Below are 10,918 nucleotides of genomic sequence, written 5' to 3' on the forward strand. Positions count from 1 at the left end.
TTCATAGAGGTTCCCAAACTATTATACGCTTGTTTAAACTGGAAAAGACATGACAAATAAAACAACCGAAGGTGCAATACTCACATTAAAATGGAATTTGAGCCAACAAGATCATATTCAAAGAATGCTACAAACTAATCCCAGCTTCACACACCTAGTACAAACCTCACAATGAGATACAGTCTAACCAGAAAATCAATTTTGTCATAATCAATTACAAGTATAAACCCCACTCTCATACTTGTGGTTAACCTCATAGAAGTCTGTATTACCTTCAGAAGCAGGCCGTAAACAAACCCCAGATAAAGAGCTAGTGTGTTGTGAAGAAAATTTAACATAACCCACAACCTCAATCTCCTCATCACCCTCTTCTGCACTTGTATCCACAGGCATTCTAACCCTTAATTTGCCTGGAGCACCATTCAGAGGGATCTCTGGGACAAACCACTTCAATTCTTTTTCTGATCTGTTCAGCATGGCTTTTGGTGAAACCTTCAGTAGACTTGGGTCAACTGGAAGTTTCAGGATAAAGGTCACATCGTGCAATGGTGCTGGCAATTCAGGATTGGAAGCATACTGTATCATCACAGAAAGTAAAGTCCCACTATGTCGTTTTGTAAGGCGAACCCTCAATGGTAGCGGTGTTAACCTTGGGAGCAAGCTATACTTCAGAATAGGTATAGGCTCATCTGAAGGAGCCGTTCTCACATGGAATAAACCATTACCGAGGCTGCTAACACGAGAACTCTGCATTACAAACCGTTTAACAGCACTCGTACCATCAACCCGGAAGGAAAACTCAGTTTCTTTATCACCAGCAGTTTTAGGCGGTAATGTTCTCAAGTAAACAGCACCCATCAGTCCTACTCTAGCAACCAGTGATTCCCTAAATTCTGCACTAATCTCCTCCGAGACATACATCTCCGGACCCTTCATTTCAGTTTTCTTCACCAAAAGATTCTCAAGCGGAGTACCCTCTCCCGCTTTACCCTCTGCGGCTTTATCCACTGCTGCTTTGGCCGCACCACCTTCTCCCGTTCCCAGAAATTCAAGGCCACCGAGACCTTGAGGTTTAGCAGCATTTTTGGGACCGACAAACTCGGACGGATCCAAACCCCCGCCCCAAGCTTCACCGAACCCTTCGAAAGTCTCCCCTAGAGAAGCCTGCTCATTCCCAAACTCTATGCCACCATAATCCCCTTCGAAACCCTCCACACCAATATGCGTGGATTGCGTGGCCTCGGCAGGCGGCAGGGTCGTCACCTCCAGCCCTACCAAGGCCAGCGTCAAATCCGTGGCCGACGGATCCCTGTTCTTCTTAAACCCACTCACTAACGCCTCAGGCTTATTCAAAGCATCGCTAGCTGCAAATGGGTCCTTAGGCCCTTCACTCTCTTCTTCCTCACCTTTCGTATCCTGGCTATCGCTCTGCTCAATTTGAGTCACCGGAGCAATGGTCGCCACCACTTCATCCCCCGCCTCCAGCGTCTCCGGCGGCACCTCGAACCGCGCGCTGGCGAACACCTCGATGCCCGCCAGGCGCTCGGCGGAATGCACCTCGACGCCGGCCCAGCTATCCGCCCCGCGGATCTTGCTCTCGGTGTCGATCCCGGAATGCACCAGCTTGGCGATCCCGTCGCCGTGCATCGATGACAGCATCGCGGCGAGGCGGATGCTGCTCGCCCCGCGGAGGACGATGTCGAGGGCCATGTAGATCTCGGCGTACTTGCGGCCGAGCTTCTCCGGGGTGACGTCGACGCCGCGGCAGGCGGCGACGACGACGCTGACGGCCTGGTTGACGATGTGGATGCACTCGAACACGTTGACGGAGTTGTCCTGGTCGGCGGTGGTGATGCCGAGGACGTAGATGCTGTTGACGAGGCGGTAGATGACGCGGTACCGCGACTCGACGCCGACGATGACCTGGCCACCGGAGGCGGCGAGGGGGTCGTCGCCGATGGATTCGGAGGAGGACGAGGGGTCGGGATCGGCGGCGGCGGCGGCGGCGGAGGAGGCGGCGGAGGGCTTGGAGTAGGAGAAGCGGGTGAGGCGGAAGGCGGAGAGGGCGACGAGGGCGCGGGCGGGGGGGAACCACTCCCGGGTCTGGAGGAGGATGTCGGATCCGTTGACGGGCTGGAGGGAGAGGGCGAGGCACGACATGACTGCAGCTTCGGATCTGCGGCGGCGGCGGCGGAAGGTGGTGGTTCCGGCGGGGGATCCGACCCGGGTTCTTGGATTCAGTCGGAATCGGATCGGTGCGGCGACGGATTGGGGAGGAGGAAGGCGGAGGGGATCGGAGTCGAGTCGCGATCGGTCGGTCTATTATCTCATGTTGCAGAGATCAGTCGAAGAAATGGAGGAGAGAGAAAGCGAAAGGAGTAGAGAGGGGGATTAAACTTTGATCTTACTTTAAATCAATGAAAATGTTTTAATTACTGAGTAATAATTTGAGGCCCGTTTGATTCAACTTTGGAGAAATGCAAAGTTATTTTCCCAAGTATCTTGAGTGAATGGACATTTTATGAAGGCAAATGTGTTTGGAAACTCATTTTTTTTTTTAATATTTTGTAAACCAATTTTGAGATGAAAAGAAAAAGGAAAAAAAAAAAAAAAAAAGGAGGAGCAGATGCAGTTGTTGGTGGCAATGGTGCTAGTGAGGAGGCGGTTGGTGGCAACGGCGACGGCAGTGGCAGTGGTGGTGGCGGTGGTTGGGGGGGTGGCTTGCCTGAGGTCGAGCAACCCGGGTGCGTCGCCGAGGCCGCGTGGGTCGCTCGACCTCAAGCACAACCCAGGCAACATCGCTTGAGGCCGCCTCAAGCGATGTTGCTCCGGGTTGTGCTTGAGGTCGAGCGACCCACGCGGCCTCAGGCGACGTCACCCGGGTTGCTCGACCTTAGGTGACGGTGCCTGGGTCGCATGACCTCAGGCGAGGGTTCTCGACAGCCAGATCTAGTCGCTCACAGCTGAGCACCGCCCACCGCGAAGCTCGGCCAAGCTGTCCAAGGAAGAAGACGAATAATGTTTTTTAGGACAAAAGGGGAAAATATGATTATCGATAAGGGTAATATTGGAAGAAAAAAATTCATTAAAGCTTAGACTAGCATTTCAAAGGTCAACATTTGGCTAAGGACACTTCCAAATGCTGAACCAAACACCTAAATTTTCTTTCAAGAGGCTTTCGGAGCTGAAAGATACTTTTGTGGAGAAGCAAACGAGATAAACAATCATTTTTTCAAGAAAATGATATCAAAATATTCATTTTTCGTAAAATAAGTAAAGCCTAAAATGAAATAATTACATGAATAATGAAAATACTTTTTTATTCATTTTTGTAAGAGAGGCAAGTGACCAAAGGTGGAAAAGTGTTTTTCTTGAAATAGTTCATTTTTCTTGGAACAAAATAAAAATCATTTCTGAATATTATGAACCAAAATCATTCCTCTTTCTTGTTGGTCAAAACTCAAAACCAGATCTCTCCATCATGACTCATGAGCATGGGCCGCAATTGCTTTCATGCTCCTGTTTGCGTAATATTAAAGAACCTAAATCTAAATGACCAAATCGAGCAACACGAAAATTATGAAATGTTTTCACACGGTAAATTAAAATTAAAATTTCATATAATGACATCATGAAATTAGAGGTTGGCAGAAACATGTAAGTGACTGAATTTGCGCCTAGCTATCATCTTAGCGAATAGTTTGAGTTTAAAATTGTGGATGCATATCATATTTTGGATTAGTGAATAAGGCCATGTTTGGTAACCGGCCAAATAGAAAAAATTTATATTCTTCTGTCCCCGAGAGTAATTTTGGAACAGAATCATGTTTAGTAAATTTTTTGTTCTCGGGAACAAATTTCTATTTTTTTGTTATCGAAAGTATATTTGGAACAGAATAAAAAAAAAATGATTCTTGTTCCTGGAAACAATTCTAGAATTAAGCCCATATTTTTTTTTTCTTGTTCTTCTTCTCTTTTCTTCTTCTTCATTCACTAGTGCCGATCGCCGGCAATCGATCCGACGAGCTCACTGGAGGCTTGCTAGGACAAGGCGAGGTTCGACGAGCTTGGCCTCGCCAGATTTGGGCAAGGCTACTCGCCCAACCATGGCTCGGTCGAGCCTCGCCTAGTTGTCGATAAGGCTCGACCGACAAGGGTTGTCCTCGCTGAGGGCCGGCGACGCTCCAGTGAGGTTGCCGGCCCAAGAAGAAGAAGAAGAAGGGAAATAAAGGAAAATAATAATAAAATTATTTTAAAAATAAAATAAAATAATTTGGATAGAAATTTTGAGCACAGCACCAAACGTAATTCTATTCAAAAATCATAAATTTTATCTAATTACCAAACGCGTTCTTTTGCTTAGAAATTGTTTCTAGAAATGGAAGCGTTACTAAACGTGCCCTTAGTGATATATATTTCTCCAACCTTTTCGATCTTTCTAATGGGTGGTAAAATTTTGATTAAATAATAGATTTCGATAAAATAATCCTAGATAAGAAATCAAATATATATTTATAAAAACATAGGGTTGGGCGTCAAATTTCAAAATTTGGCTATTATGGTTAGGAGTCAACAACCATTTGCTTTTTAGCGGCAACCGGCTAACCATCAACTAAACTCGTGTTTTCTATAGTTGATGAAGCGCTTCTATCTCTCATATGGTTAATGATGATAGGCTTAATAGATCTGACAATATTAATGCAATAAGATTTACTTGTTGCGGGGTTGCTTCAAACGTGTTAAAAAAAGGATAAATTGCGTTTTTAAATGGATGGTAATAGACATTTAGGTCGTGTTAACAAGTATTTTACTATTAGCATCTAAACATATCGAAACGCTACTTCGATTTCAAAACATTGATTAGGGGCAGGCTAAGCTTTAAAGTTTGTTGAAACTTAAGAATATGGTAGGGTTTTTCAAACCGTTACTACCCCCTTTAAAATTTCTTTAAAATACACCACTGTGCCAAAGTAAATATTTCCCACTTCAATCCCCCTCCCCCCTCTACAAGATAGTAAAAAGACATACAGAATCTATACGATGTTATATTTAATAATATTTTTAAGCGTAGGAGATATTAATTAGTCAGACTGCTAATCGATAAAATTTAGCCGCATCAAGAGATATTTCTTGATCCGTCCCTCATATTTATAATTGCCAATGTCACCTTCACCATGCCGATGTGACCTTGATTCCCTCCTTCCACAGATTTTTTTTTATCACTATTATTATAAGTTAATTTCAGACATTATACAAAACAATTGGTCGACATTCTAGTTAATGTTTCCAACTTGCTTAATTTGCGTCACAGATATAATATAATTCAACAAAACCACTTTCCGGTTGTCGTGTGCTGTGCTGTCTATTCGCCAATCGCCAGCGACTTGCCTAAAGATTGGAAAAATGCAGCATTGGCTTTCCAAAAACAGGTTTCGCCCTTTATCTCCGTGAAAACTTTAGCTTTTGTTTTTCCCTTTTAAATCAGAGAATTTCACAAAATAAAACTCTTCTATAAAGCTGCCTCCCGGTGGAAGTTACCCAAGCCAAAGATTTGACTAATTTCTCCAGAAAGTCTGGCCTTCTTCCATATCCAACCATGGCAGTGCAGTAAGTACTCTCTAATGGTTACATTCAGGAAGTTGAGCTGGCCCGGCAAAGGGAATTGGGAAGAAAGACCAGAGAATCCAGAACAAAAGGACAACTTCTCGTGATGACGAGCTATAAGAAGGAATCTTTCGTGTGCATTCGCTACTTAAGTAAGCTACTTTCCAGCAAAAATCTTGACTGAGGATTAGGATGTAACGCCAGATAAAAAGCAAATTGCGAAGCACAAGATATACAAGGCATCGAGATAATTAAAATACTAATGGAAGAATTGCCTATCGAACGGTGAACTTAACCAGGCAACTGAGGACAAATCAAGCAGTAAAGCATGGGAAGAGATTTGCGAGGCTGGCTCGACATCGCTAAAAGGTGAAAAGGCTGGATGCAGAACCGGTTCTTCATGGCAAACCTCTTCTTTGATCGTTGCACATCCCTGTGATGAACAGAGGACAACAGGCAGATGCTGAAGGGTTCGACAATTACAAGTGAGATGTTTGCTCTGCTTCAGCAAACATTCCCACTTTACCCTGAAACTCAAACCCAGCCTTGTATGCATAGAAAAATCAATTCTGCAGTGAAAGAAAGGCGCATTGCAAAATCCAGATACCTTCTAGCTTCACATTTTAGATCAACTACACCTCGGACATTGAGCAGATTGGCATTCACCAATCATTTTTGTGCCACTTTTGCAGGGTGGAAGGCATCATCTCCAGTAACTTGGGAATGAAGTGAAAAGAGTCGACACAATTAGCTTTATGATGCAATCTGATTTTCTGAAACTCTTTACAATTGAGAATAGTACAATTAAGCTCCCAATGTCCCACCATAACAAGCCATGAATCTATGCCTCTATTCATCTACATATTTTGAATTCGAGACCCAATCCTCTTATACTAACAGGACTCTGCTTCCATGTATCCACTACTTCTAGAAGCTTGTATGGTTATGAGTACCAAGGATACAACTGTATTGCAAGCCACTTAATATGTGAAGCAGCATAAGGCTTTTTCGATGAGCAAAGCATTGCCAGGCTTGCCATATGAAGTACTGACCCTCTGGAGACTTTTAGGTAGTTTTCTTGGTCGACCTGAGATCCTCATAAGATTACCAGATAGACAAAAAGAATCAATCATCCATCTTTATATCTTTGAATAAACAGATCCAACACCTGCAGATTACATTCGCATGAAATAAACAATCTGACCTTGTTACTTCATTTAATTCAAATAACTGGCATTCATAAGCTTGCAGGATAATTTGGGAAAGCCATTTTGGGTAACCCACTAATGACAGAAGATTTAGCACATGACAGAAATAACGTCAACTCTCCTTCTCTCAAGGCCTTCTGCATTTCGTAGTGTGATGAAATGGCACAGTGCAATCATGAACGTGATGTAAATAAGCATCTCCGGTATAGAAATTAGACATAATTTAAAATGTCTATAAAATTTATTAGTCCCTTGAATGTTGATATATAATTAGAGTCAAACACACTGATCAACGTGTCTTTGCAATAATGAAACATTGATATCCAAATGTATGGATACAAACCAATATAGCTAATTCAAAGGGCGAAGATCTGGTCAGTACCATGCGTTAGCACATTAATAAGAAAAGAAGAGATAGAACACCTTTTTTCTCAAATGTCTAAGATGTCTAGGACTAGGAGCTTCATTTTCCATGGTCATAGGTGCTAATGGCAGAGAAAAGGGGAACCAAAAAAAAGAAAAAAAGAAAAGAAAAGAAGAAGGCCATTCACGTAGCAATAACTTACCTTCAACGTGGATCATAAGGTGTGAAGCACCCACTTTATGACGAATAGAACACAAATGGCACTGCACAAGATAAAAACACATCCTTCATCAGCTAATGTTTACAAAATTGAAATGTTTAAGTTTACTTTGATCATCATACAGTAATAGGATGTAGCAAGACTATTCATGCTTCTACAAACATTGACTGTTTCGAGTTTAGAAGATTATACAGATGTGCATCATTCAATGGTCACAATAATAAAAAAGTAGCTTGATCTCAGGTAGAAGTACAACCTTTGGATTCATTTGGACTTAAAAACTAATTATTTTGCAGCAAAAGTAGAGCCTATGATTCATACATGAAACAATTTCTTAGATGAACAAAATAAACAGGTCTAAACCTAGCTCCAAGTAGAGTAAACGAAATCCATTAACCAAGAGGCGTTCCAGATCATGGTTATGTCATAAACCAAATCGAGAACATTGAGCAACAAAAAATTGAATTCCACCTATGCGGCAACGAATTGATGATTTCAGAAGCCTAACATTTGCACAAACAATTCAAATAACGGAAAGGCTTCCAGATAACTTTTTATACATCCAGATTTTATGTATATGTAAAATCAAATCCAATTAAAAGAGGACTGCTTATGGTGTCCTATGGAAAAAGAGGACTTCGCCATGACGTCTGAGGAAACAATGAAATACCACATTCATCTCAATGAGGTTAACATTGTATTGAAATTTGCACATAATATTTACCGGAAGCAAAACAAAAAAAAATAAGAAACAAAAGCCTTCAAAGTTCCATAACCATGGCATACATGTTATATAATTTTATGTTTAGTAAAAGAAAACCTCTTACCAATCAGAAATATCGTTAGCAGTAGGGCAAGCATAAATTGAAGTGAACAACTAAATCGCAAGCTTCGTGGACTATAAGGTTGTCTTTGAAGCACATGACAATGTCCGAATGCCTGCAGAACATGGAGACCATCAATGCTTGAAATAATCAGATTCAATTAGTTTTACATCTCAGCCACGTTGAAAGAAGAAATGCATTGACTGGTCCAACCTTTTTGTGAGAATCACGTACAAGCCCGTTCAATCTGATTTTCAATATAGTTCGCACTGCAATTAGATAAAAACTAACCTGATTGAACATTCTAGTCAATGACTTTGCCTGGGTACGTTCACCACACCTATTCTTCCCAAAAATAGTTCTGGGCACCTTTTCTTTGGGTGTGTCAACAACAGTGGAATTTAGGTTATTTCTCTCTTCATCATCCGCAACAGCAATTCTCCAATCCCCCATGCTGGGTGAACTCCATGTCCTTCTGGAACCACTTGTTTTATCTGCTTGATCTTTTGTGTGTAGATCTGTCATGCAGTGAACATCCTCATTAGGTTGTCCATCCTTTAAGCTCTTGCCCTCATCTATTAAGCCACTGCTGCAAGCAGCATTAGTATTAGACCCCACATCTTCCTTCTTATCATAATTTTCCAAAATGAAGCCCTTCAAGGATGTTCCATGCTCTGTAAATTCATCCTTCACAATTTGTGATAGTTCTGAAGTCCCAGAGAGAAACAAGGCTAAATCATCTCGCTCTTCTTTGTCAAGATTTACCCACTGAAGAGGCTGTTTTCCCCCCTCACTAAGAAATTCTTGCAATGCTGCTTCAACATGAGCAATTTGATCTCTAATGGCCACAATAAACTGTCCATGTCGAGCTGTCGTAGTTTTGTCACCATGAGGCCCATCGCTAAGCCTGACTGCTCTCTCAAATTCTTCCAACTTAAAAAGATCCAATGAGCAGACATATATCAGTTCCAAAGAAAGAAAACAGCACAAAGCTTCATTAAAAAAGTTTCTTCTGTATGTCCAATGGGTTCGTAATCAGAGTTTTTAAGATGTGATGTGATGTCCAAATTCAAGCCACAAACCAAGGAAGTGTAAGCTTCTACATGCCAATCTACGAAGTAGAAGGTGCTAAAAGCCAACAAAAGTGCAGTCTGAGGGAAAAAAAATTGAGCAATCTCATTTTCAGATGGGCAAAACAAGGAAATACCTGCCACTTTGCTGTACCTAAAGCAATTTGGAGGTCCCTAGAGAGATCATTCAAATATTCAGGTGATGATGCTTCTCTCATCTCCCTAGCCCATGCTCTGTATGTTGATTCCATCCTGGTAAACCAAACAAACAATAAGAGAACATGCCAACTGCATTTGCCAGCAAATAGTGGACATGACAAAATAACAGGGGAGCCGCAAGCTAAACATCAAGTGTGCACTCATTAAGATAGCCTATTGCCTAAACAGTAATGGTGAAACTATCAAGATGGCCTTTAAATGATTTTACTACAATTGGTGAAGAACAACATTCATACATGAGGCTGGACTGAAACAATTTTAGTTCACTTCAATGCTTTCAAATTCAACTCCATTGCTACTCATGCTAGGTCTTGAAGCAACCGCAATCCCAGACTAGCTTCTACTTACATATAGAAAATGGCAAATGCATTAAAATACATGTACAATAACTCAATTAACTGAAATGCCCACACCAAGCATTTGTTTTTGGATATACAATCGGCAGTGCAAGACAGCAATTGCCATGTAAACTGTAAATATCTCATAAAAGCTTCACATTGTCATGAACTCAATCTTCATTCTCCACTATGAAAAGGACCAAAACCAACGGATTCAGCTCCGAGGCAACAAAGGAATCCGGCATTCAGCGCAACAAGAAATTAAAAAGAAATGCAAATCAAAGTGTCATCTCACTAATTTCAATGGCACATTCGAACCCGAGAATGAACTCATGCAAATATTCAAGAATCAGTCGAAACCCAAAAGCAATCAATCAAGCACAAATTCCACAAAGCTAGGCACCAGAAGCATCTCAACACCAAGTTACCTTCCCCAGCTGATCCTAGAGGACACTGAATCATCAGATGTTCAACACACAAAAAGCTCCACCTAGCAACCCGACAAAATTAGACTAAAATAATGGAACAAACGAGAACCCACACAAATGAACAAAGAAACGTATGCAGATTCAGCCATCTATGATGTTAACACATAACCTTAACTTCATCCCCCCCCCAAAAAAAAAAAAAAAAAAAAATTTTGACAATTGAAACAAAAGGAACAACTTTTCCCCGAAACCCCAAAAAACGAATCTTCGCGAGCAACAAAAAAGAAAATGCAATCGAACCGCCACAACGCGTCCGTAAATCGCGCGAAAAAATCGAATAGAAAAGCGGATTGGGGGACGCACACGTCGGCGGATTCCTGACCTCCTCGGCCGCGGAGAAGAAGGCGTCCTTCCGCCACAAGTCGAAGCTGTTCGCGACCAGCATCTTCGCCGACCGCGGAGCAACCTCAGAAGGAAGAGAACCGCAACGACAGCGACAGCAGCAGCGACAAAAGCTCCTCAATCCGTCCGACCGCGAGGAGGTTCCCGAACTTTCCCCACCGACAAAATCCTCTTCCGCTGCTGCTGCTGCTGCTGCCGGGACGAAGGAGATCGCTTCGAGCTCAAGCCGGAAGCTTTCCCC

The 10,918-nt window shown here is 42.4% G+C and overlaps 2 protein-coding genes across 4 annotated transcripts; both read right to left on the reverse strand.

Annotated features, from left to right (window-relative positions):
• On the reverse strand, positions 1–2,382 carry LOC104437385. The gene has a single exon (XM_010050327.3). The coding sequence runs from the start codon at positions 2,158–2,160 to the stop codon at positions 211–213; it is 1,950 nt and encodes a 649-aa protein (XP_010048629.2). The 5' UTR covers positions 2,161–2,382; the 3' UTR covers positions 1–210.
• A 3,946-nt stretch (positions 2,383–6,328) lies between these two features.
• Positions 6,329–10,918, reverse strand: LOC104437384. Of its 3 annotated transcripts, none has more exons than XM_039309068.1 (6): positions 10,635–10,918; positions 9,428–9,542; positions 8,512–9,153; positions 8,224–8,335; positions 7,379–7,439; positions 6,329–6,772 (listed from the first exon to the last, which is right to left on the reverse strand). In XM_039309068.1, exons 1-5 carry the CDS (start codon positions 10,718–10,720, stop codon positions 7,414–7,416), a joined length of 981 nt encoding a protein of 326 aa, XP_039165002.1. In that variant the 5' UTR covers positions 10,721–10,918; the 3' UTR covers positions 6,329–6,772; positions 7,379–7,413. The 3 variants fall into 3 exon arrangements, with proteins under 3 accessions (XP_039165002.1, XP_010048628.2, XP_010048627.2); XM_010050326.3 differs by having other exon boundaries at positions 6,329–6,691; positions 10,639–10,916; XM_010050325.3 differs by having other exon boundaries at positions 10,639–10,916.

This window comes from Eucalyptus grandis, chromosome 3 (assembly GCF_016545825.1).
Source record: "Eucalyptus grandis isolate ANBG69807.140 chromosome 3, ASM1654582v1, whole genome shotgun sequence".
NCBI classification, from domain to species: Eukaryota; Viridiplantae; Streptophyta; class Magnoliopsida; order Myrtales; family Myrtaceae; genus Eucalyptus; species Eucalyptus grandis.